Source organism: Macrobrachium rosenbergii, chromosome 55 (genome assembly GCF_040412425.1).
Source record: "Macrobrachium rosenbergii isolate ZJJX-2024 chromosome 55, ASM4041242v1, whole genome shotgun sequence".
Lineage (NCBI taxonomy): Eukaryota > Metazoa > Arthropoda > Malacostraca > Decapoda > Palaemonidae > Macrobrachium > Macrobrachium rosenbergii.
Window position 1 is genome coordinate 91,574,230 of NC_089795.1, and position 27,619 is coordinate 91,601,848.

Sequence of the window (27,619 nt, forward strand, 5' to 3'; positions counted from 1 at the left end):
GAATACCTGTTGGTTTTTGATGATTCATACATACTTATTGGTTTCTGATGATTCATACATAGAGTACCTATTGGTTTGTGATGATTCATACATAAAGTGCCAACTGGTTTGGAATGATTCATAGATAGAATACCTGTTGTTTTGTGATGATTCATACATAGAATACCTATTGGTTTGCGATGATTCAGACCTAAAAACATGTTAGTTTATGATAATGCATATTCAAATACCTATTAGTTTATTACTATTCATACATAGAATACCTATTGGTTTGTGATGACTCATACATAGAACACTTATTGGTGTGTGATGATTCAGATATAGAAACCTGTTAGTTTATGATAATTCACATGTAAAATATCTAATAGTTTATTACTGTTCAGACATAGAATACCTACTGGTTTGTGATGATTCATACACAGAATACCTATTAGTATATGACAATTCATACATAAAATACCTTCTGTATGAGTACACACACCTTCTTCATTACAGCCATGGTGTGACGGGACCCACCTGTGGAGGAGGTGGAGCCTAAAAATCAAACAGACGCCAGTCATGTTCAAAGCCCCCAAAACTGGCCAGGTCTCTCTCTGCACCTGTAAACAGACTGACAAAGCACCTTACTGCGATGGGGCACATCGGCGGAAGGAGATACAGGAGGCTGTCATTGAGTAAACAGGGTATAAAGTAAGACGTTGGTAGAGATTGAGAGTCATGGTGTATCGTAAACTCAAAGCCGGTCAAGCCAGGGTGCGTCCAAACTACAGTGGAGCATGTCATAAACATGTTGGCAACTTATTGCATACTCGTCACAAACAGGTTAAAAACAAGTCCACAACCAGAAAATGTTGTAAATGCATGTTTGCAACTTGTCACATACTTGTCCCAAACAGGTTGAAAACAAGTTGATGACCAGAACATGTTGTAAATGCATGTTTGCAAATTATCACATACTTGAAACAAACAGTTTGAAAACAAGTTGATGACCAGAACATGTCGTAAACATGTTTGCAACTCATCACATACTTGAAACAAACAGTTTTAAAACAAGTTGACGACCAGAACATGTCGTAAACATGTTTGCAACTTATCACATACTTGAAACAAACAGTTTGAAACCAATTCGGTGACCGAAAGTAGAGAGCAACCCTTTAGCAGATGCTGGATAATCATATGAAGTAATAGTTATGACTAGCAAAAAGTAGTGGACTTGTATTCAACCTGTTTGTGATATGTGTGATAAGTTACCAACTTGTGTTTATGACAAGTTTAACTGCAATGTCGACGCGCCCTTAGTGACTGTGTCTTACACTGGATAAACTCTTCAGAGCAATGGTTTGACACTCAGAGTTACCATAATGCATAGATGTTTCAGATTCAGTTGGCCTTATGCCAGCACTGGCTCTTGCTCTTGGGGCAGCTTGTAAAATGTATAGTGTATAGGTGATAAGAAGGCTGTCACATCTGGCTGTGAATATATGATAATGTCTGGGTATTTATCTCAATAAGTCATTGCAACTCTTGTGTATTCCTTAGAAAGCTTGTGCCTTAGTTGACAATATAGCAGGGACTGTATATTACTGTATTACTCACTGTAGTGTATTATTACTGTAGCCTTCAATGCACTGTAATGTTACTGTAGTCCTCACAGTACTGTGACTCTACTGTATTCCTCACTGTAGTGCTGTTGTTTCTAGAACAACAAGATTTACTTAAAAGGGACGATGTAATGAACTTTGTCAATAGATCTTAATTATCTGTTCAAGGTTGTGAATGTTTGACCTAATAAATGTATTAAGACCTATTCATTTTTCGGCCTTTCCTGACACTAAATTTCTGTGGCATAATTCTAACAACCTCATCCTAAAATTGAATGTATAGGCAAATGAAACAAAACCTTGGGAATCCAGTGTAAGCTGGTGTGGATCACATTTAGGCCCGGAAAGCAACACAGTCAATTATTGTGATTTTAGTTTTGTGGTAAGAAATAATTACAGATATTATTGTTGTTTAGTACTTAATAATGTTTGGGTGTGTTTCCGAGTCTCTCTCTCTCTCTCTCTCTCTCTCTCTCATTTTACTTCATGTAATTGGATGTACCCATCAAACTATTCCTACTGACCAGTGCCCGATAAAAAAAAAAAAATCATGCTTTCCAGTAAAATATACATAAATATCCATCATCTCATTTATTGTCTACAAAAATTTCTTGATATATTATAGCTTCCTAGGTAAGGATTCCATTACAATCTGGTATCAATTGCTGAAGTTTTTATTGTGATAGGCTGATAGCTATATCACAAATTCTTTCTGTAAATCATTTCTCTTTCTTCATGCAAACGGCCTATTCAATCTAGATCTTTTCACCTTTTTGATAGTTTAATATATAACTTCATATCTGTTTTGCCTTGCACCAAGTCAGTCTAGCTATAATCAAGGTCATATTGTTACTTCCGTGCCTTACTGCTTATTGGTATGGCGTTCCTAGTTTACATTGCAAATTATACATCTGTATGAGTTACTTCTCATCGGGGAATTGGCGTGATAAATATGCAGTTTGTCCGAAGAAGTTCTTACCTGCTCGAGTTTCCCGTTGAACCATACATTTTGAAAGTGGAATCTATCCATTGGCTGAGGACGTCGATGAGCCCTAGGCTAACCAGGGAATTCTCATCTTTCAAAGCATTAGGTAAAATTAAGTTATCAGCCAAGGAAGTCTCCCATTACCTTAATTATTAGATAAATTGAGGCTGAACGGTAGATCATTGAACGAGGTTACCGCCTTTGTTAGGCCTAAAAAAAAAAGAGAAACTTGCACGCAACTCGTCAACGGCTGCGTCACCCCAGCCAGACGTACGATTCACCGCGACTCGCTAGAAAGCATTGCATCCTTTCTATTAATATTCTGTGCTTGCCTTCTCGGCCGTGTTACTATTCCCGTCTGTCTTTTGTTTGCGTGTATTTTGATTGATGGATTGACAGGTGACAATACATTGTTATGTCGTGGGGAAATGTTTACGTCACATCCGTAATGTTTCAGCTTCCGCTAATTACACATAAATGGAACTTTCTCTTGCATGTTATATTTAAGAGTTTTTTCCTATAATTTGAGGGCTGTGGATTAAAGAGAACTGTCAACTGAGAGAGAGAGAGAGAGAGAGAGAGAGAGAGAGAGAGAGAGAGAGAGAGAGAGAGAGAGAGAGAATGAACAGCTTCAATATATCACAAATCGGCAACTTTCCTGTTATTATTGCCAAAGGATACTGCGAAAACTTTCGTAGTTATGCCTCAGTCACATTTATATACTGGAAAAACTTGCTCAAGTTACTTAACTCTTCTAATATTTTACTGAGCATTTATTACTGATAATTTATTCATAAAAAACACATTGTAGGAAAGTGGAGATTAATCACGAATACGAGGATGATGAAACATGCCGTACGACAACGCTCAACCAGATATAAACACCATCTATGATGCAACGCCTACAAAAGTACCATTTCTTTTGAATTTGTGTCAGAGGCCAGACGCCGGATTGAGGTGTCACTTTTCTTGCGGTCGCTGGAGGGTTTAAAAATACGTATTTCTAAGTGGAAAGCGCAACAGAAAAGAAAGTAAGTGTTTTGTTATTTAGAAAGTAGCAGAATTAGATGACATACAACGTAAATTTACCCTGAGACGTGTAGAGTTTGGGCTTGATAATGCCCATTGTTATTCATTGTAGATTGGCTAAGGTTTGTTGATAAAAAAATACAAAGGAATTTTGTAGTCATAAAATTATGTAAATGGTGTCTTAAAGGACAGATTTGTGTATGTATATATATATATATATATATATATATATATATATATATATATATATATATATATATATCATCTATCAGTTAAATTCACTACAATATGCTGGTGATAATTAACAGAATTTACTGTAGCCTTCTGATTTTTATTACAATTTCTCTCAGGATTACCAGTAATAGTTACCAATTTATTTTTTTTTATTTCACAACTAAAATTCACCGAGAGAAATTGCTAAGACAATTTATGCATGAAATTACATCAGCTTTATGTCAATATCATTATTAACATTATTATTGTCTGAAAGTTATCACAATATACACCGTTTCTGTTTGGTCCCAAATACACGATAACCATCCATTGTAAAATCGGACTCCAGATGCCACACGTATTTAACTATCATCCATTGTAAAATTCGGTACCCCCGTTCACTCTTTCTTCCATCTGACTGTCCACAGCGTCACAGTGCAACTGCGAGGTTTTCCTCCTGTTACACCTTTCAAACCTTCTTACTTCCCTTTCAGGGTTCAGTGACCTCATAGGTCGCAGCGATTGGCCCTTGGCCCAGATTCTATATTGTGTTCTATTCTATTTTATACGTGTTTACACCTCAAACAATTCCTTTACTGTAACCCACGCTTTATGCAAATGACCAAAAAACGCTCGGAGAGATTGCATCATGTGTCGATGGTACCTGGCGTTTCCGACCGGCGAAGGACATTCCTCTCTCTCTTGACCCTTGGGTATTTTGCGTCTGTGGAAGGGGCATTTGAAGGGCCTTTCGTGGTTGAACTTGTGTGTTTGTGCGTGTGTGTGTTTTTTATTTATAAATTTCCAGTACTTTTTTTTCACTGGAAGGGTGCATTTGAAAGGCATTTAATGATGAAATTTGTGTCATTTTTTTTAACATCTTTCCAGTAGTTTTTTTTTTTTTTATCTGGAAGGGCACATTTGAAAGACTTTCCGTGGTTAAACTTCTGTGTATGTGTGTGTGTGTTTTTTTTTACAATTTTCCAGTCACTGGAAGGGAGCGTTTCAAAGGCTTTCCATGAGCAGACTTGAGTTTTTTTTTTTTTACATCCTTCCAACAATTCTTGTCTTTAGAAGGGGCATCTTCCAAAGGCTGTTAGGTATCAAACCTGTGTGTGTGTGTGGTTTTCCCACAATTTTCCAGTCTTTTTTTTTTGTCGCTGGAAGGGCGCATTTCAAAGGCCTTTTATGGTCAAACTTGAAGGTTTTTTTTAAGCTTTCCAGTATTTCTCGCGTCTGGAAGGGCACTTCCCAAAGGCCTTTCAGGTATCAAAACTATGTGTGTTTGTTTGTGTGTGTGTGTGTTTTTTTTTTTTTTTTTTTACAATTTTGTAGTATTTCTCGTCTCTGGAAGGCCGCCTTCCAGAAGCGTTCCATGATCAAACTTGAGTGTTGTTGTTTTTTTTGTTTTGTATAACTTTCCAAAGGCTTTTTTTCTGAACCCAGCTAGGAGGTTCATGCTTTCGGCTCAGTATTTTTTTACTGTTTTTTTTACACAAAAATTTAGGTGCAATTTTTTGACATATTTGACCAATAGTGACTTGCAACAAGTGACTGAATTTTCTGAGAGAAATGAATGTAAAATTTAGGGAGAGTAGGCTGCCAAGCCTTGTTTAAAACTAGAAAAAAACTCTGACAGTAGCTAAGAGTTGCAGATCAACTAAAAAGATTTGTCCTGGTGGTTGGTTTAATTTGGCGGAGGTTTGCGCTATCTTAGTGGGTTTTTTCTTGTTTAATACTATGAGTTTTTCATTCCTTATACTTTCTGTAGGATTTTCTAGATTTGTGAGATTTTAAGGGATTAATTTCGTTAAATGATTATGGATTTTAAAAAATAATTTTTACAAATTTACCTTCTGGAAAATGGATTCATGAGGCTTTTATTTTTATATTTTATTTTTTTTTTTTGAGGCCACCCAAACACATTTTTATCTATTTATAAATTTACTAATTTATTTTTTCTGTTTTTAATAAGTGGCATCTCTCTTTCTGTATTTCCCTTTACCGCCTCTTATACTTCTTCCTAGTGAACACCTTTTAATATTCTTTGGAAACTTGAATTTCAAGTCAGTGGCCCCTTTGGTGGGCTTGTTCCATACGAATAGGTTTCGTCTACTGAATAATAGCAATAAAATGTCCACCCAATGTCGATGATCTTGAGATGAAACGTGACGCCCAGAGAATTTTTAATCTATCAATCAGTCGACCCTTGAGATTTTTTTTAACCGTCACATGTTATCTGATATTAAATGACTAACATTATCTACATCCTCTGATTTATAATTCCTCTAATAACACTTACTTTTATCATTGTTTTCGTTCCTAGGGGGTAGCGCCGTCAGTGCACCTCATGCGGTGAACTGTAGGCATTACTCAAGGTTCTTTTCAGCTTCCCTACAGCCCCTGACTGCAGCCCCTTTCATTCCTTGTACTGTACCTCCGTTCATATTCTCTTTCTGTCATCTTGCTGTCCCCCAACCTCTCGTAACAATTCTGCCCTAAAATGGAAAACTGGTGTCTGCAAAATTGTCGAAATTGAGATATGCCACCTACTGGGCTCGTGAAACACTAATACACAAGTTACTGCAGTTTCAGAATGATTCTTCTGTGCTTTATTTAGAGGGTCCCATTTGCATATCTGCCAAATCAGTAGTAAGGCAAAGGAAAACTGCATTATCAGCAAAATTTTCGAAATTGAGATATGCCACCAATTGGGCTCGTGAAACACTAATACACAAGTTACTGCAGTTTCAGAATGATTCTTCAGTGCTTTATTTAGAGGGTCCCATTGGCAGTATCTGCCAAATCAGTAGTAAGGCAAGGAAAACTGCAGTATCTACCATTTTTCTCAGTTTTGTATTTTCACAGATACTGCAGTCTTCCATTTTAGGGCAGAATTATTTCATGGTGCAACTGCGAGGATTTCCTCCTAGGACACCCTTAAGACCTTTTTACTCTCAATTTCCGTTTCCAGCGCTGAATGACCTCATGGGTCCTGGTGCTTGGCCTTTGGCCTAAATTATATATTCCATTGCATTCCTATAATCTGTCAGAGAATCGACCCAAGAGGTTTTATTTAACAACTACATGTTGTGAATGTATTGGAATAGAATACAGAATTTAGACCAAAGGCCAAGCGCTGGAACCTATGAGGTCACTCAGTGCTGAAAGGGAATTTGAAATTAGGAAGGTTTAAAAGGCGTAACAGAAGGAAAACCTCACAGTTGCACTATGAAACAATCGTTAGGAGAGGATGGATAGCAAAATGGAAGGTCGAATGTGAATGGAGGTGCATTAAAAGGAAAGAAAGGGTTTGCAGAGGGGCCTAAAGATGGGACGCTGCAAAGAACCTTAAGTAATGCCTACAGTGCACCGCGTAAGGTGCACTAACCCTATAGTGTTTTTCATATATTATGATATTTCCTACACATTCCAGTGAAAAGTACAATCTACAGTACAAGACCATTGACAGATACAACGAAATTTCAAAAGCTTAATCAGCATGAACTTAAAAATAACTGATAACATTTGTTGATCTAATCCTCATCATGTAGTTATTTATATTGGGATTTTTTTCCTTGCTGCTTAGATAAAGGTATGAGTGAAAAACTTTATCAAACCTTATCACTTTGTCGCTTCATGATAAAGCAAAACCTGTTCACTTCGACTTCTGTGTTGGGAGCGCTTTGTCAGAAATCTGTCAAATAGGCTTCTGTGTAATTAAGCTGTTTAAATTAATAATAATAGTAAGGAATGAATTTATTCATTTTAAAACAAACAATTTGCTGTTATATTTTTATTTAAATCATTTTCCTTGTGTATTAAACAATTTGCTGTGGTATATTGTTAGTTAAATATGTTTCCTTTTGTGTTTAACAATTTGCTGTGGTATATTGCTAGTTAAATAAGTTTCCATGTGTATTAAACAATTTGCTGTGGTATATTGTTAGTTAAATAAGTGTTATATTGTTAGTTAAATAAGTTTCCAAAAAAATTTGCTGTTGTATATTGTTAGTTAAATAAGTTTCCATGTATATTAAACAATTTGCTGTTGTATATTGTTAGTTAAATAAGTTTCCATGTGTATTAAACAATTTGCTGTGGTATATTGCTAGTTAAATAAGTTTCCATGTGTATTAAACAATTTGCTGTGGTATCTTGTTAGTTAAATAAGTTTCCATGTGTATTAAACAATTTGCTGTGGTATCTTGTTAGTTAAATAAGTTTCCTTGTGTATTAAACAATCTGCTGTGGTATATTGTTAGTTAAATAAGTTTCCTTGTGTATTGTCCCTACAAGGATATACATATCTGCATCTTCATACAATTCTCTTTTCCCCAGGCTAAACAAACATGTGGCTGACGGCACTGTGCCTCTTTGTACTTCTTCTGGTACTCCTGTGGGCATACTCCCACCATCGCCTCAGTTACTGGGCCAAGCGTGGAGTGCCCACGTTTCCTGGGGCATGGCCGCTCTTGGGTCACATGGGTCACCTAATGTCGAAGAAGAAACAACGATGGGAGTACATCGATGAGGTAAGCAATAGATGCCCTTAATTGGGCTTCAAGTAAGGCATTACTGGTTTAGTCTGCTGTGGGTAAGGTCTCTGTGGTTGATCTGTTCTGTGAAATCTAGCTTGTCAAGACAAACACTGGGGTACTTTCGGCGATTCGGTGCTTAAGACACTGGGGAGTGAGTTGGAGAGCAAGGCAGATACCCAGGAAATGAGAGCGATGAAGTGCAAGGATCTAAAGATGGAAAACTGTTAGAAAACCCCACAGTTGCACACTGAGAAGTTATAGTTAGCGAGGCTGGACTGCAAGGCTGAAGAAAGGGAGCAGGAATGGAGGTAAAGTGAAAGGGAGCAGGAATGGAGAGAAAGTTAAGTATACCTTAGTTTTACCAGACCACTGAGCTGATTAACAGCTCTCCTAGGGCAGGAATGGAGGTAAAGTAAAAGGCTAGAAAGTGGGTGCAGCTAAGGGCTGAAGGGACAATGCAAACTCCTTTTAGTATACTTAGAGAGCACCACTTGAGGTGCAGTGACAGCACTGACCCCCAGAGGAATAAGGTATATGGTGTTTCAGTTAGCTTCTGAATAAATTATAAGTTGTTACAGTGTGTCATGGATAAAGATCGGAGGTGTTACAGTGTCTCTTGTATAGGAAAAAAATTCTTAGATGATGGTTTCAAGACTTGTCTGTTGAACGACACTGAATCTGTCACAGTTGAGTAGCTCAAGAAGGCTGGCTTTCTTACCTCACGTAAGCTCTGTGGAGAACAAGAGAAAGAAATAAGCAAGAATTAAACATGGTAATTAAAAATTCTTTGTGTCTTCAAGCCATCACTCCCTTGTTATCTCTGCCTTTGACTGATAAGATAAGACGAAACACTGCCCATGCAACATTGTGAACCTCTGTGTTTGTAAACTCTCCACCAACCCCTCATAGCTGGGCAGTACCCTCAATGCACCACCTCACATGGGGCAATGTAGGCTTTACTAAAGAGCGTTTGCAGCTCCCCTTCGGCTCTTAGCTGCTCCCACCTTTTAACCTTTTACTCTACCCTCGTTCCCACACCCTTTCTTCAGTCTTTCTGTCCAGTCTCTCTGACTATTACTTCCTAGTTCAACTGTTGAGTTTTCTCTCAGTTTCACCTTTGGCTCTTTGTACTTCATCTCATTTGTTTTCTGGATCATTTTATTTCGCTGTCCAACCAGTCTAATTCCCTCTTTTCAGTGTTTTAAGGAGGCTTTATAACTTAAGTTTCACGATTCATTCATTAATCCAATCTGTGATTGTACCCTGCTCCCAAACACTGTACACCATTTAAGTCATTTTTCAGAATGGTAATCTATTCACATTCTGGTATTTATAGCCTATTCATGAGCATTATATTATTATTTTTATCTCTTTTTTTTACAGTCTTGCTTTACATTAGTTCTCCTGTATGGTGGTTTTGCAGTATACCCTCTTAGTTCCATAATTTCCTCCCCCTCTCTCCTTAAGCTGAAAAAACACTGTTCCAGGTTTACAGAAAACACGGAGGGTCGACATTCTGTGGTTACTACGAATTCTTACAGCCAATACTCCTGATTGGAGATCCAGAACTCGCCAAGCTGATTCTGATAAAAGATTTTGACCATTTTGTGGACCGGAGGAATTTCACCTTTCCCATGGAGGAAGACGATGTTGCAAACCACTTCTTGACCAACGCCACTGGCAGTCACTGGAAGGGCATCCGTTCTGTGCTGTCCCCAAGTTTTACCTCCGGCAGGATGAAAGGGATGTTTCCGCTGGTGGCGGACAAGGCTGACAAACTCGTCGATTACCTCCTCAAGCTCAGAGAGGAGAAAGGAACGTCAACTTTTGTACTGAAGAAGACCTTTGGTCTCTACACTCTTGAAGTCATTTCGTCATGTGCCTTCGGGATGGAATCAGGAACCATGGACGATGAAAACTCCCTGTTCAATCAGAAGGTAGCTGAATTCTCAAAGATACCCCCTCTTCGCTTGTTGAAGTTCATTCTGTTCATGGCGGCTCCTAAGCTCTGCTATTTCTTAAGGATGAAGTTCATCCAGGAGGAAATGATATTCTTTATGGATGTTGTGAAGGCGTCCATAGCTCAGCGAGAGGCTGGTTTGTATCGTGGGGATTTCCTCGACTTGATGATGGAGGCTCAGGTTGATCAAGCAAACCCTTTGTCAAAGATCCCAAAATATCGTAAGTCATTATTTTTAGTCAGTCTTTTCCATCATGAATTTCATTACAAATCATTTTGCCTTGTGCACTGTAAAGTAAATTAACATTTCCTCTCTTCTGAGAGATTTTCAAACTGGCAATTTTTTTGGATGTGTCCACAATACAGTTAAACTTGTCTTAAACATACATTGGCAACATATCACATACATATCATAAACAGTTTGAAAACAAGTCATCAACCATAAGTGGATAATGAACCTTTGACTACCAATAAAATCTTTGACTAGCATTCAACCTGTTTGTGGCGAGTGTTTGCAAAGGCATGTAACATGAAAACACCCAAAGAAATATACAGAAAAGATTTGCAGTTCAAAGAGATTAAGCTGGATTTTTCAGTCATTACTCAATCTTTCCAATCTGCTCTTAATAAGAGTACTAACACTTATCAGTTTAGACAGAATGGCTAAAACTTGTTGAGCAAGATAAAACCTAACATCAAGAATATTATCACTTGACTTGATAATCTTTCCATTTCACCGTTACTGAGAAAACTGACACTTATCAAGAAAAATTCATCTTGAGTCTAGGATTAACTGTGACTTTTTAGACATTTCCTCCCCTCCTGTACCTAATAAGGACACTGGCACTTATCGGTTAAGAGTGATTGACCATTCTATCCATAGCAGCACTTAATGAGACTGACACTTATCAAAATTACTATTACCTGACTGGATGATCTTTCCACTTCAGCACTTACTGAGAAGATCATCGTTGCCAACTCGGTGCTATTCATCTTGGCTGGTTTCGACACCACAGCAACTACTCTTTCCTTCGTCGCCTTCTTTCTGGCCAAATATCCTGAAGTGCAAGAGAAACTCAGAAAAGAACTTAGGGAACTGATACAAGAACATTCAGAGATTAATTACCGAGGAATCATGGAAGCTAAATACCTCGACGCATGTCTTTCAGGTAAGGGTCAGCTGTCTTCCTTTGGTTAGAGGCAATGAGTTTCTTGACTGTAGGGGTCTCCATTGGCCAAAATGTGAGAAATTTTCCCTTAATTCTGATTGTTACAGAACAAAGGGGTCACATACTAGATTCATTAATTTGTATAGCTAGAATCTGGTTGAATCCCGCTGCCAGGATAGATATGTCAGAGTTTCAGCTGAATTTTTGCAAAAGCCAATGCAGAGATCTAAGTTCAGTTCAGCCAAAGAGTAGCTTGCTGTGTTCTAGGATATCTAGTTAATTCTTATCCATTCCATCACTGAAGGAACATAAACAATATCGAGATTTCTTTAGTTATTTAGAGAAAAACATGAGGAACTTGCATCATTCAAAACATTTCTAGGAAACCGCATTGTATATTTTCATGCAGCCAAGCAGTTTTTTACAATTAGCTTTCCTGTAAATACCAATAACTCTATTTTTCATTTAATGTCCTCCCAGTATCTCCAGTGTAATTGACCAGTTATCTTGACAGAGTTCCATAAAATTATATATGTGATAGTCAAGTTTTTTTAGGGAAACGAACTAAATGAAGTCGTCTTTATCTTTTGCAGAAACACTGAGGATGTGCAGTCCTGCACATTTCGCAGAGCGGCAGTGCACAAAGGAGTACAAGTAAGCTATTCATGTAACCTTAGAACACCTGAAATAATGATATGTGCCACAGCTAGGGTGAAGTTATGAATTCTATAAATACCAAATACCATCAGAGGTCTTACCTCATTTTATAAGCTCTCCATGCACCAGAGTATGGCAGGGAAATGGAAGTAAGTCCTTCATGTCACTAAAAGATCAAAGGCTTATCATTTGATATTGATATATCATTGCCAGAAGCAGTGATGTTTCAGTGAACGAGACCAAAAACCTATTGCATAGTATTGATACATCTGCAAAAATAGATGATATTCATTAGGTATGCCTATGGAAATATATTATCATACCCTGCTCCAGTAAACATGACAGAAATTTCACTATAAATATTGATGTAATTTGCATAAAACAGTGGGTTTTTTATTTACTATAACAGTGAGAAACATTGCTACATCTATCTCCATTTCCTCCCTGACAGGTTACCCGGAACTGACGTAGTCATCCCTCCGAAAATGGTTGTTTCTGTACCCATTCACAGCATCCATCACGACGAGCGATACTGGTCAGACCCAGAGGAATTTCGACCCGAGAGGTTTTTGCCTGAGAACAAGGACGAAATTAAGAGTGGGACCTATTTACCATTTGGTCTGGGACCCAGAAACTGCATTGGTAAGTTAGGCTGTTGCTGCTATAGCAAAAGGGCTTGTGATCTCACAATACACTGGGCACCTAAGGGTGCGTCCACACTACAGTACAAGATGTCATAACCATATGTCTGTAACTTTTCACATACATATAAAAAACATGTTGAATACAAAGCCAACAACCTATTGGTTGTCCTTACCAGTGCTTCTGTAACTTTTCACATACATGTCACAAACATGTTGAATACAAGCCAACAACCTGTTGGTAGTCCTTACCAGTACTTCTGTAACTTTTCAAATACATACCACAAACATGTTAAACACAAGCCAACAACCTATTGGTAGTCCTTACCAGTGCCTCTGTAACTTTTCACATACATGTCACAAACATTTTGAATGCAAGTCAACAACCTATTGGTAGTCCTTACCAGTGCTTCTGTAACTTTTCACATACATGTCACAAACATTTTGAATGCAAGTCAACAACCTATTGGCAGTCCTTACCAGTGCTTCTGGAACTTTTCACATACATATCACAAACATGTTGAATACAAGCCAGCAACCTATGGGTAGTCCTTACCAGTGCTTCTGTAACTCTGTAACTTTTCACATACATATCACAAACATGTTGAATACAAGCCATCAACCTATTGGTAGTCCTTACCAGTGCGCCTGTAATTTTTCACATACATATCACAAACATGTTGAATACAAGCCAACAACCTATTGATACTCCTTGCCAGTGCTTCATACACAAGCTAGTTAGGAAATGTTCAGTATTCTTATAATCATAGTGCTGAATAGTCAAGCTTTTTACATTCTAATGCCTCTATCAATATAGTGTTTTAGTAACTTACAGTTTCAGTTGCTTATGTTATTTATTCCCAAAGAATAAGTATCTAGTAATTTTTATTTCATGATGAGAGTTTTACACTAAGATTGTCAGACACTGTTAAGTTATCTGAAAAATACTAAAGTAATAGTTTAGGTATCTATGACTTACTTCAATTTGCTGGTCAATTCATTTTTTGCCTTAGACATGAAAGTAGTCACTAATATGTACACAAACCAAGCCATAAACCATTGGATGTCTTTTTGACTGACTTGCCCATTCTAGAGTTATGTTCAGTGCAAAAAGTAAACACATGACAAATTGCAAAACCATAAGACCATTTTGTGCACTTTTCAAAAGGTCACAAGGTCACAGTAAGGGTTTTCTTTTTAGGTAGCTCATTCATTTTGGTTTCATCTGCAAATTTTTTTTTTCCATCATATCCTAAATACACCTGTGCTTTGATTGCTTTTTCAGGTATGAGGTTTGCCCAAATGGAATCAAAGGTGATGATCGCAAAGTTGCTTTTGAACTTCGAGCTGAGTTGTGCTCCAGGTTCTGAAGAACTCGAATTCCATAAGCAGCTAGGCCTCATGAGGCCTAGTGACACGCTCGAGATTGCCTTCAAGCCACTTAAGTAGTCGAACAGAGACGTTTGAGCAGTTTACTTCATGAACAAAAGCCTTCAAGCGATGTACTAAGTTTGAAAAAAAATTCTTCAAGTCATTTACTTCTCGAACAGAAGCCTTCAAGCCATATACAATGTCTGAATAAAAGTCTAAATGAAAACCACTCTGAGTCACTTATGCAGTCCGAACGTAGGTCCTTCAAGCTATTTACGTCGTCTGAACAAGTCCTTCAAGCCATTTTTGCTGTATGAACAAAAGTCTTCAAACAACTTACATCATCTGAATGAAGACCTTCCAGTCATTTGTGTCGTCTGAACAGAAGCCTTCAAGCCACCCAGTTATTCCACCACCCCCATCCCCTACATCCCACGTCCTTCCTCCTCTATGGACGTAATCCAAAAAATCTACAAAATAATCACTCTGTCCACTCAGGACCACATTCCCATAAGTACTATCTCTGTATGTAGCTGTTGTTAGGAGATTTATTTGTTCATTAACCTTCCTCTCTTCAGTTAACTATCTATAGAAGAACTTAATATTCTCCTTAAAAATCTTGTTTTTTCATGTTTTTATCGGTCTTGGACTAGATGAAGACACTTGGTTTCCATCCCACTGGCCTTTCCATGAAGAAGAATGTAGCTGCTGTGCCCCAGTGATTTTAAGTCTATTTTTATCTAATGTGTCTTGATCTTCATTTTCATGGATATGCCATAGTCTTTTACAAAACTGGAACGTACTCTATAATCTTTGGAACCTGCACTGCCCTAAAATGGAAGACTGCAGTATCTGCAAAAATACAAAACTGAGAAAAATGGTAGATGCTCCCTTGCCTTACCGCTGATTTTTCAGATACTGCAAACGGAACCCCCTAAATGCTCGTGGAAAGCATTTAAAGAATCATTCTGAAACTGCACCAACTTACATATTAGTGTTTCGTGAGCTCAGTAGGTGGCATATCTCAATTTGAAAATTTGGAGATACTGCAGTTTTCCATTTTAGGGCAGTGTAGCATGCTACCCCCTAGGTTAGGTTAGGTTAATTTAAGATGCATTTTATCTTAGACAAAGGTTAAGCAGGTTTCACCAGGAGAAAGGGGCGAGGCTCCCTACTTCCTGTGTAGGTATCTGGTTGGGCCCTTTCGTAAGAAATATTCCAAATTGGAAGGAGAACATGAACATAGTATTGAAGAGGTCTGTTGGAGCGTAACACTTTTTGAGATTACTGTACAGAATACTCGGCGAGCTTACCATTCATATCCTGCTTCTGATTCTCAGTGAAATTAGGTTTATCTATATCTGTATTTTATTTAATTAAAATTTAGTGTATTTTATTTAATTAATATTTAGTGGCCATATGCTAAAATCTGAATTAATAACTGAAACTTGATAGAATTTTATTACCTTGACACTTTGGTTTCTATTTAGGAAGTGATAAGCCGAATGGACACCATTTATTTTTTTTTTTATTTATTACTTCTTTAAGTGAATATCTGATAATTTATCAGATAAAACAGCGACAAGGTCCTGTATATCCTCTCAATTTTTAAACCTCATAAAATATATCTGCACAATGATTTTAAGTATATATTTCCCGTAGAGGGGTTAGTGCCGTCAGTGCACCTCAAGAGGCCCATTGTAGGCATTACTAAAGGTCCTTTGCAGCGTCCCTTCGACCCGTAGCTGCAACCCTTTTCGTTCCTTTTACTGTACCTCCATTCATATCTTGCTTCCTTCTTGCTATCAACCCTCTCCTAACAATTATTTCATAGTGCATCTGCGAGGTTTTCCTCCTGTTACAACTTTCAAATCTACCTACTCTCAATTTTCTTTCCAATGCTGAATGACCTCATAGGTCCCAGTGCTTGGCCTGTGGCCTAAACTCTAGCCTGTATTCCATCCATTCCGTTCTAAGTATATATGATCAGACTAAAGTTAAAAGGAATCTGAATGCTCATATCTGACGCCTGCTGAAAATCAGGAATGCCAACCTTCGACAATTTGAAACTAGAAGAATGTGAGTTTACATTTCTCGTCATTTTGTTTTGCACCGACAAAACTGGAATAGGATAAGAATAAGAGTAATCATTTGTCTATCTACGATTAGCGAAAGGGATAGGTATAATTATTTGTCCGTAAGAGCATGTTCTTGCTTCTTATAATGTTGGCCATTCTGCTTCCTCGTTGCAAGGGTCCAGTGATTTTACAAGTGTTGCCAGAACCACAGTAGTAGACTTTTTTTTTTTAAATACTTTAAGTTTTACAGTTTTAGAGAAAAAATTATTATTTATTGAGTCTGTCATATACCTGAATACGAACATTTTACGTGGTCAAACTCAATAAAGATGAAATAGTTACCGCCTACCAACTGAAATTCAGCCAGCGTTAATCATAGCAACCAATAGATGTCGCCACTGTTTTAAAAAGAATTTCCCGGGTATTCCTAGTATTACCCTGTTATTTAGTGCTAGTTTCACACTTTATTTTCTAGAATTGTTTACAATATTTATACTAAAAAAAGGGATGGTTATAATATTCATATTTTTTTTAAATGAAGGGAATTATGCCCCGTAGAACCTAAAGACAGTATGGTCTTCCATGAGACCATACTTGGAATGACTGATTAGCAGCAAAGGGGTTATTATGAATAAAGTGAAGTAGTTTACATACTTCTAACATGTATACAGGTACTCGTTGAGTGACATAATTCATACGAATGTCTAGAGAGAGAGAGGTTTCCTTCCTAATGCCACAAAAACACTTTAATTGGCCTATTCTGCAGGAGCTACGATACTGGCGAGGAAACGCTAGGAAGACAATGATGAAATATAAGAAGCACCTCATTTTGAAAACGTACAAGAGCCTGCCAGAGAGGTCGAATTATCCCTGTGGAGGGCTGTACATAAAACCAAACAAAGTGCAAGTAGCTCGGATCTGATCTAACCTTCGGTTTTCTCAGAAGTATCAGAACTTGTCAGGTTGGGGTTATTGTAGAATGAGTGCTGGCGTCTAACTAATACCACTCTTTTTGATTACGTGATTTCTGGTGGCCTTTTGGCAACTATGTTTGCTTGTTTCTTTGTGAATCGTGAATAAAGTGGCAGCTAATACCTGGATATTTCTTTTTTCTTGGTCTCAAAAACAAAACGGAACGTTGGTTCCATTATTGAGAGTCAAATCTCGATGCTAAAGTGACAGCTAATACCTGGATTTTCCCTTTTTCTTGGTCTCAAAAACAAGAGAGAACGTTAATTGCACTATTGAGAGCCAATCCTCGGTGCTAAAATAACAGCTAATATCTGGATTTTCCCTTTTTCTTGGTCTCATAAACAAAAGGGAAAATTGGTTCTACTACTGAGAGTCAAATCTCGATGCTAAAGTAACAGCTAATGCCTGGATTTTCCCTTTTTCTTGGTCTCAAAAACAAGAGTGAACAATGGTTCCGCTACTGAGAGCCAAATCTCGATGCTAAAATAGAAGAGGAAGAAGACTCAGAAGGCCGTCTTTCTCTGTTCTTGTAATTACCATTCGGACGGCGGCCATTAGCTAAACCGACACGCTTTACATTTGTGATTTTCCAGCGCTCGTCCTGATGGCACAAAGTCCATTCGTTCATTCTCGTGGTTTTCCTGCGCATCAATCCAGCATTTCAAGATGAAAACTGAGGTAACCATAGACGGAAATGTGCGTGATTTCGTCTAAAACATTGGAACTTCAGCCTAATTACTGACAAGCTTCAAGGCCACCACTACAAAGGTAACGCCTCAGGGTTTAAAGGTTTATTATGCCTCATTTACGGCGCTGAGGTCTTTCTGAAGGCAATAGCTGGGTAATACGTATAAATACCTGCATTGAAATCTAGCTTTTACCACAAAGGTAATGTCTTGGCTTAAATGTACCCAGTGATTCATATGTGGCAGCAGTCTGTGACTAGGTATTGCATGTTAAGGTAGACAAGAAGCTCTTGCCGATCTAATACTCAGGGTCATGCGAGCTTTAGGACAAGGTAGACCCAAGCTCACCCTGTATTTTAGACTTATCTGGCAGACATTGTCTACGATGGCTATTTTGATTGAACAATAATTCTACAGAAGGGCTCCGCACGGATTGTGACGCCAGTTTTAGTAGCCATAAACCCATCAGTCAATAGTCCCCGTGGAGATATCGTTTAGTAATAAAATTTTTTTACTGAACAATATAGAAAATATGGTGTAAATAATGCAATGCAGGTCAGGTAATTTGAGAAAAGTACCGAGATTATTTTGAGATATTTACCTAGATAGTTTGAGATATTTACCTAGATAGTTTGAGACATTTACCGAAATAATTTGAGGCATTTACCGAGATAATTTGAGATATTTACCTAGATAATTTAGGAATTTTACCAAGATAATTTGAGATATTTACGGAGATAATTTGAGAAATTAACTGAGATAACTTAAGAAATTAACAGATAAATTAAGAAATTTACCTATGTAATTTAAAGAAATTTGCCAAGATAATTTAAGAAACTTACCCAGATAACTTAGTTACCTAGATAATTAAGAGTACTATTGCAATTTTATTGATTTACTCCAAAATATTAATATGTCTTTATTCAAATATCATGATTATTATGGTAGCTTACAAAACCAAGAAATGGAACAAAAACGTCAGATATTTATCATCCACTGATAGGAATCTAGCTGACTTTAGTACTAAACTTATAATGCTGGGGTACGATGGCAGCTTGTTGGGTTTAGTGGATATGCTGTGCTTCCATGGTCCAAATCTCTAGTGAAATCAAGTGATTTTATAACAAATGATACTGAAAGTGCAGAACAGCATCTGAACAGTACACGTATCTACCACAAAAACCATGAAATAGGTCAAGGAAAATTACAGGGACCCCTCCTAACGTAACCTAACCTAACCTGGTGTGCTATGCACTACCTGGCTAGCGACCTAGAGTGCCACCAATTACAGAGTGAACCTTCCTTAACCTTTGGCACCAGCTCAGCTTGGTTTAAACCAAGCTGCCATATAGCAGCATGGGGGTCTTTGTCTGAAAAAAGCATGCGCCCTATACGTGTGGTAAAGTATTGAAGAGTTTAAGAAGCTCCTTGTGGACCTCTGGACTCTTCTTACCAACAGAGTTGATGTTGGGTACTACCTGTCTGGTGGTGACAAAGCCTGATTAGTTAGTGAGGGCTATAATTCATTCATTGAAAGTAAGTTTGATGTTTTAATATTTTTCTATTGGTGGTTTTACCTAGCATCTGTCAGTCTGATACACCCCAGATTCCACCAGTCAAATTAGGTCTGTCGTTGCTTGTTTCAGATATGTACTGTGTACACTTCTCATTGCATTTGTAGTTAAGAGTTTTGTGGTTGATTCCTGGTACCATGAAGCATTGTGTTTTTAGCACGAAATTTGCCAATTGTCTATAGTAATCACCCCATACGGGTTTAGTGTCGTTAGTTCACCTCACATAGTGAACAGCAGGCACTGCTAAAAGCTCTTTGGCCTAGTCCCTTTGCCCCCTGGTTGCACCCACTTTTAAAATTTTACTTCATATCCATTCACGTTTCCCTTCTTCCATTTTAAAGTCTAGCCTCTGACAATTCTTATTGCAACTGTAGGGTTTTCTCCTGGTTCCACCTTCCATATCCCTGTACTTCACCTGCTTTATTTTCTGGATCTCTTCATGCTATCCAACCACTCAAGTCCTTTTCACTGTCCTTGGAAGTGTTGAATGGCTGGAAGTGCCCTAGTGCTTAGCTTTATAGCCTCCATTTAATGATTCATTCATTCCATGGCATTCCACTGCCTTTGCACAATGATGATTTGCTTCAAGTTCTAGTGTTAGGTGTGACCTGATGTTGTCAGTTTAAGTCCTTTGTTGGCCGAGCCGGTTGAGCTTCAGACTGTCACTCGATGGGCCGGAGTTCAATTCCCGCGGCCGGCTGATGAAGAGTTAGAGGAATTTATTTCTGGTGATAGAAATTCATTTCTTGCTATAATGTGGTTCGGATTCCACAATAAGCTGTAGGTCCCGTTGCTAAGTAACCAGTTGGTTCTTAGCCACGTAAAATAAGTCTAATCCTTCGGGCCAGCCCTAGGAGAGCTGTTAATCAGCTCAGTGGTCTGGTAAAACTAAGGTATACTTAACTTTTCCCGTATTAACCTGGTATGCATCCACCTACGCATCACCTCCAAGGTTTTAACATAGCGGAAACTCAATGGGATGCTGTGTTTAGTACTAGCCCCTCGGGGATAATAGTTATCTAAAGATACTAAACACGGCGTCCCATTGAGCTTCCGCCATGTTTAGTACTAGCACCTCTGAGGTGACACGTAGGTGGATACATACTGGGTTAATACTCAGTTTTCCTATAATTTCTCATGGTGATTCTGGATACTGGGTATGCCGTCTTTACTATGTAGAGTGATCATATTTGTCTTAAAAATGTGTTTCTTGAATTTGCACATGCTGAGTTAGTGGCAGTGATTAGCTTCAAACATTTCTGCATCAAGGATTTGTGTGTGTTTGTGTATATGTGTGTGTTGCTCGTGTCAGCTATGTTTAATTAGCCAAAAATGTTTTAACCTTCATAAGTGTTGAATGTCATATGTATACCGAAATGGGGTATGATAAACCCGTCGAGTTTATTTGGTTACTAAGTCTACGGGCAAAATCAGCCCTGTTTCAGGGAAGCCCTTCCCACCCCACCCCCTTTAGTGCCCTTTAGTGCTAGTGCTAGTGATGTCTTACCCACACAGTATTCTTTTCTAGATAGTAAGTCATATGTATACCAAGTTTAGCTGAAATTGCTCAATGCGTTTATGCTGGCACAGACACACACAAAACACACGCACATCTATTATAATTTATATATATATATATATATATACACACACACATATATATATATATATATATATATATATATATATATATATATATATATATATATATATATATATATATATATATATTATATATTATATATATATATATATATATTATATTTATATATATTTATATATATATATATATATATATATATATATATATATATATATATATATATATATATATATATATATATATATATATATATATATATATATATATATTATATATATATATATATATATATATAGATATATATATATTATTTATTTGTTATCTGTAGAATGGTGGGACAATATATATATATACAAGTTATAGGAGACGTATATATATATATATATTGTTTATAAAATATATATATTTAAATATATGGTGGTGGGAAGAATAAAATTATGACTGGTATATATATTATATATTATATATATATTATACATAGTCGTCTCGTAATTACGTCATTGTATATTCGAAATGCAGGGCATTATTTATCAATGCTTTACAAACAAGTGACCCATCAAAAATTGATTTAAAGATTTCATAAAATAACTGGTCCCTGGGTCCATCTTGTGAATTCCAAACGCAGGGCATTATTTATCAATGCTACTGACCCAACGTAAATTTCATTAACACGGGGCTCAAATGGCTCTTACAGCCTGTTGCCACATAGACCCTAAGTTTTAGTTGTACCTAAGGAACTATCTTCTTAAACTAAAAAAAATGTTTGGTTTTTAACTGGAGATTCTGATGGAAATGTGTTTTGTTGTGGCATTTCATAGTTGCTGGAAGTATTGTGATGCATCCCGTAGGCGAGTAATGCCATCAGCACACCACAAGTGATGCACTGTAGGCATTACTAAAAGGTGTTTGCAATGTCAATTTGCCCCCAAAACTAGGTCAATTTTTACCATTTTACCTTACCTCCATTCCTACTTCCTTTCTTCAAGTCTTGTTCCTCAACGCCTGTAGCTGTTACTTCTTAGTGGAACTGTGGAGTTTTTTCCCAGTCATTTACATCCTTATACTTCATATCCTTTATTTCCTGGGTCTCTCCATTTGCTGTCCAGCTTTAGCATTCAATGTCTTTGATGCTAAATGGCCGAAAGTGTCCCAATGCTTGGCTTGGCAACCTAAATTTCATAAATCAGTCAATGATCATTCAAGACCTTTTGGCCTTTGATTTTGTCTTCCTGATCTGGCCAGTTGGGTAGAGGAAAAATTAGAGATTTGTATTTATTGGCCTTGCAGTCTTGTGTATTTTTAGTTTCACTTTTTGTTTTGTGTTTCGATTATACTTTGGTTGAAGTTGAACTTTAACATCATATTTTCCTTTCAGCAATGGGAAGAGGGCCACATCTTTGGTCATCCCCGGATGTCACAAGAGCCTTGGAATGTGTATCATGTAAATAGGGCTACTTGAAGAGTTGCTTTCTTTTAATCCTAATAAAGGTAATTATGATTTAGATTGTTTTTGCATGTATATTTGGTCATCGCCTACTTTTAATTTTTTTACGTTTGTTTTCACTTTTAGATGAGGAATGGGTTCTTCCTTGTGAGTCATTGTGTTCATGAATCATAAATGTTTTTACATTTGGTTAATTTGGACCGCGACTCTCCCATCCTTTCCTGTGCAGTTTTCAATATTTGTTGAATTAATATAAATTGCTTTATATTTACCTCATTTAAGACACCTATTATTATCAGATATTGTATAAAGAAAAAGTGTGTAGCATAAATACCTTAAAGGTCAGTTAACCTAGATTTTGATAACTGGAATTTCAATGAGCAATTATTATTTTGCAGAAACTGACAAACTTTTTATATTCACTTTTCATTCGTTCCCTTAACCTTCTCTATACCACTTGGGTGTCAATAACTATTTTTTTAGGACCTTCCATTCTGATTTTTTCATTAAAGTCAGAACTCTTTGGTCCAGTTCCACGAAATAGTAGAAGTTTAACTGAATGACAGACACTGTGATGTATAAAACTGTATAATTTATTACGAATAGAGAATAGTCCCAGTTCTGATGTCTGATCTTGTTGAATTATTGTCAAGGAAAGCATTCTTGCATTAATATTCTTTATATACAGGGGTTCCCAACCTGGGGTAAATGTACCCCCAGCGGTACATTTGTACTCTTCAGGGGGTACATTGGATCTGAGAGAGTAGCCAGTACTGCACTGAGATTGCAATGTCTTGTCTTTTATTTTCCTCATTTTAGTAAGCAAAGCTTTACTCTACACAAACAGTTATCAAAATAAAATTATATCACAATATCAGTTTCATTGTTTTTCTTTTTTATCCTCAATTTTTAGGGGTACACATGAATCTTTAAAAATGCCCAAGCCCAAGGGGGTGCAGAAGAACAAAAAGGTTGGGAACCCTGCTTTATGAAGTGTCATATTGAAAGGAGATTGGTCTGGGTCATAAATGAGGGTGATCCCAAGCTGTATCTTGGAGCAATATAATCAGAGATTTGTATATTTTCGAAATTCATTGACAGGAATTTGAAGTATTCAGTACCTTGAAAGTAATATCCCGAGTTAGTTAGACAGGAAAAGTTTGTGTGAACAAAATAAATCTATGAGTGAGTACAAATCTTCATAAATACTAAACTATGCTCTTTATTTTTCAGGGAAATCAGACCTGTTTGAAGAAGATTAGTTCGTCCATCAACTCTGGGATTCTCCTGACTAAATTACTGGACAATTCTTCAGCAATCTTTTGCTTTTTTTCTGTTATAGTACCATATATTTTGTTGTGCATCGTGAGAAGGAATTCCATTCTAACACATTCTTCAAACAATGAGAATGGTTTGAGAAATATGTACAGAAGGAAATAACAAATTCTCTGGTTGTGTGTTTTGATAAGGTTGTCAAACGTTTTACTTTTTACTTGTGTTTTGAAGCACAGTGAGAGAAGACAAACCAGGTGCTTGAACTGATGGTGTAACAAGCAAAACCATTGCTGTCAATTGATGCTGCTTCTTCTGCTTGGAGAATTCCCCTGTTTAATCTGACGTGCAATCCTCTCTGAAAGAAAGTACTTATAGATCTGACACTCAGGACTTTCTTTTGTAAATTATCTGGAGCATTATTTAATTTTTTGGGCCTTTCTTCTTGTCCAGTCAGTAATTGTAGGAATTGGCAACTGAAAAAGAGCACTTGGATAATAAGCTCTTCATCATAGTATTGTAACATTTAAGACTAGGTCTATGATTACAAGGATAAATCATGTCACAGTAGCACTTAATATCATAGGAATAGGCCTAAGATAAAAACGGATATTTCGACATGTGCAAAGCTGGTTTTAAGCATAGACCTATGATAAATAGGATACTTGGGTACATCCGCCACCCATCCTGCATTCCTGCAATCCTGTTTAGATGATTATTCTCATGATGATGATGTTAATCTCCTCAAAAGTCCAACGAACATATTTTCTGGAGTTTGAGTGCTCTTAGGCCTATGCTTTCATTTTTCCCCCATTATTGCTATTTCTCTGGTACATAACAGCATGGTTGGGTGAAAATATATACATGCAAAAAATGGAATTAATTGCTAAAATTACATCATACTGACATAAGGCTTTTAACACGACAACGATATGTCCCTCTTCCATTGCTTGCACATTTCTCTCTCTCTCTCTCTCTCTCTCTCTCTCTCTCTCTCTCTCTCTCTCTCTCTCTCTCTCTCTCTCTCTCTCGTGTGTCAGTGCCCTGAGACTGTCTGTGTTGATTTCGATATGTACTGTTGAGAGGTAAGGAGATAGTCCAAGTGTTGGTCTCTGATGTAGGCACCAGGAGGTTAAACAATGTAAACGTCATATTACCTAGGGCTACTAGAGGAAAGGAACTGGCTACCTACTTTACCCTGCTGTTAAACAGTAACACGGTCTTCCTGCCAGTATTACCGATGCTGATACTCATAAGTTTCAGTAAAATGAGGCTGTAATTCTGCTTCGAGGTATCATGTACTATTTTCTTAATTTCCCTGTCTTATTGTAGTTTGTTTGTTTGTCTTTGTCTTTTATTGCTGTTAGATGATTAGTCTCTTTCTTTCAACATGGTTTTCAGTTCTGTGGAGGCCTGATAAGCTTGTTCTGCAAGAACTGTGGCTCATTTTCTGTGACAGCAGGTTGTCTGTCGCCTGAATAGCTGTACAACATACATAAAAATGAGAGGTCTTTTATTTGTGTAAGACATGCTTAATATAAAATTTAATTTTTAATTTTGTAGATACAAAACTTGGAGTTCTTGTACTCCACTTCTTACTGCCCTTTCTCATGTGTCAACTGGTTCACCCTCAAAGTAAACATTTTATTTTTGCCTATTTTATTTCGTAGCAGACTGCATAGACATTGTGTAAACACATGCTCAAGATGACCTCTGTTTGTTCGTTCTTTTATCTGTTCCCCTCTACTTCATTCCTTTGTGTAATTGTGTACTTCTTTATATACATACATACATTCATTTCACTTGGGGTGAACCAGCTTCTCTGATTGGAATACATTTCTTGTCCATTGATAAGTTTTAACTCCTAGCTGTTTTCATTGGTGCATACTCATGTCCATAGAAACATTGACTCCTCCCAGCTACTCTGATTGGCTCACATTGTGTCCACAAACAGATTTTACTCCCCCTGACTACTCTTATTGGCTCACATTGTGTGTCCACAAGCAGATTTGACTCCTCCTAGCTACTCTGATTGGCTCGCATTATGTGTCCACAAACAGATTTGACTCCTCCCAGCTATTCTGATTGGTTAAAATTACGTGTCCACAAACAGATTTGAGGAAGGGGAGCTTTCTGCACAGATCTGGGACTCGCCTTTTCGTAGATATTCGGTTTGTCTGCTCAAAACAGCGCGTTTAAGCACAAGTAAAAATAAAGGGTTTGTTTCTACAGTAGTAGTCAATGAAAAGATTAATGTACAAAGTAAACTAGTGTTTTTAAAATAAGCTTTGCAAAGTTGCCATAATGCAATTTGCAAAGAAAAGTATAGGAAAATGTGTACTGGTTAGTGATAGTGATTATTTCTTTGTGATTAACTTTGCTGGTATGTTGTCATTGTTAAATCCTTTAGCTTAGATGCAAGAATTTAGTTCAGGCAGCATGCAATGTGAAAATATATACTATGGTCATGGGTACATGCCATATCTCCTTCAAGATCTGTCTGTTCATGGTAGAAGAATCCTCCTTCATTTCTTCATTAGAAGCTCATTTATCCTATTACGACAGCCTACTTCATGCCCACAGATTCTATGTGGCCATTTTCCAGAGCATTCCTTACCATTTGTTTTCATTCCTGTCGACACAACTGTAGTTTTTCATGATTTTATTTTCGTTTCTCTGCCCTCCATTTCCACCCTTTCATCTTTCGAATAGTTTCAACACCTTTTCCTTGAATCTGCTGATAACGCCCATCTGGGTACAGAAGCTCCTGGGGGCCTTAATTTCTTCATTTTTTGTTAACTTCCCCTATTACCGTGGTAAACAGCGATGGGCTGAACGTGTATCCTTGAGGAACTCCATTTCTGACTTCGATTTTCTGGGACGTGTCTGCATCTGTCTCCTCTCTAGATCTTGTGTTAAGACATACTGTAGCACCAACATTTCCTCAGTGAATCTAGTTTCTGCTGCCTCTTCGTTCGATACTTTTCTCATTTAGTTGTTCATTGTAGCAACTTTTCAACCTTGCTACCACAATCACCCATATTTCAATACATGCAGTCTTTCTCCTCTAATTTTTTTTTTACAATATAAAGTGCCTTTTCCTTCGTATATACAGAATTGTTTTATTATAATTTTCCGTCCAGAATTTTAGACTTTTATTGTTATTCACATTTGTATATATTTGTTTACTGACCCCTTTTGGAATTCATTTGTTTTTGTTATACTCTTCATTATTTTCCATATTTCACATAGGGTATTATGTTTTGTGACCTTTTAGGTTGGTTTCATATGAATATTCATTCAGTTTCAGTAATAATGGCTGTCATCATTTTCAGTTTATAGGTTACTAAGTTCTTATGGACTCGCAATTTTATAAAACTACTAATATACTTCAAGAAAAAACCCTCTGGACCAGTCCTGTGCAAATTGATATTGTTGCATCTGTCGTCTGTCTAAACTGTTGGATGTTGTTGATATTTTTCTGTATTCTAGTCAACCCTTAAGTGATTGGCTCTCCAGGAGCAATTAGGAACTCCCTCAGTATCTTAAGACACCACATTCTTTTCTGATCCCTATATCATAGTAGCATCCTACATTTATACAGTCTTTTCATTTAGCATTACCTCAAAGTATTCCCTCAGCCTTCCTATTTTTCCCCTACTGCTTATTCTCTTTAATGTACTTTAATGTCTCCTCATCCAGTACGACATCCCAGACATTTTCTTGCTTTCCTCTGGCTCCACTTACCCTAAATCATCAGTTTTGTCCTTACCACCTCCCTGTTATACCTTTACTCCCTTCGACCCTCCTTCCTGCTTTACCA

The 27,619-nt window shown here is 37.2% G+C and overlaps 2 protein-coding genes and 1 long non-coding RNA gene across 3 annotated transcripts in view; all 3 read left to right on the forward strand.

The window, feature by feature from the left end:
- Positions 1 to 1,807, forward strand: part of LOC136835657 (CDGSH iron-sulfur domain-containing protein 3, mitochondrial-like) — a 4,942-nt gene extending 3,135 nt beyond the window's left edge. Inside the window, exon 3 of the mRNA XM_067099472.1 lies at positions 496 to 1,807. Within this exon, the coding sequence (XP_066955573.1) occupies positions 496 to 678 (183 nt within the window). The 3' untranslated portion in view covers positions 679 to 1,807. The remainder of the gene's footprint in view (positions 1 to 495) is intronic.
- A 1,678-nt stretch (positions 1,808 to 3,485) lies between these two features.
- LOC136835658 (cytochrome P450 9e2-like) lies at positions 3,486 to 17,339 on the forward strand. The gene is made up of 7 exons (XM_067099473.1): positions 3,486 to 3,617; positions 8,170 to 8,363; positions 9,857 to 10,550; positions 11,280 to 11,498; positions 12,092 to 12,152; positions 12,607 to 12,797; positions 14,082 to 17,339. The coding sequence occupies exons 2-7, from the start codon at positions 8,181 to 8,183 to the stop codon at positions 14,243 to 14,245; spliced, it is 1,512 nt and encodes a 503-aa protein (XP_066955574.1). The 5' UTR covers positions 3,486 to 3,617; positions 8,170 to 8,180; the 3' UTR covers positions 14,246 to 17,339.
- Positions 17,340 to 17,722: 383 nt separating this feature from the next.
- Positions 17,723 to 25,261, forward strand: LOC136835654 (uncharacterized). Its single transcript, XR_010852227.1, has 3 exons — positions 17,723 to 17,985; positions 22,456 to 22,568; positions 23,758 to 25,261. It is a non-coding gene; the product is annotated as an uncharacterized lncRNA (long non-coding RNA).
- The last annotated feature ends 2,358 nt before the right edge of the window (positions 25,262 to 27,619 follow it).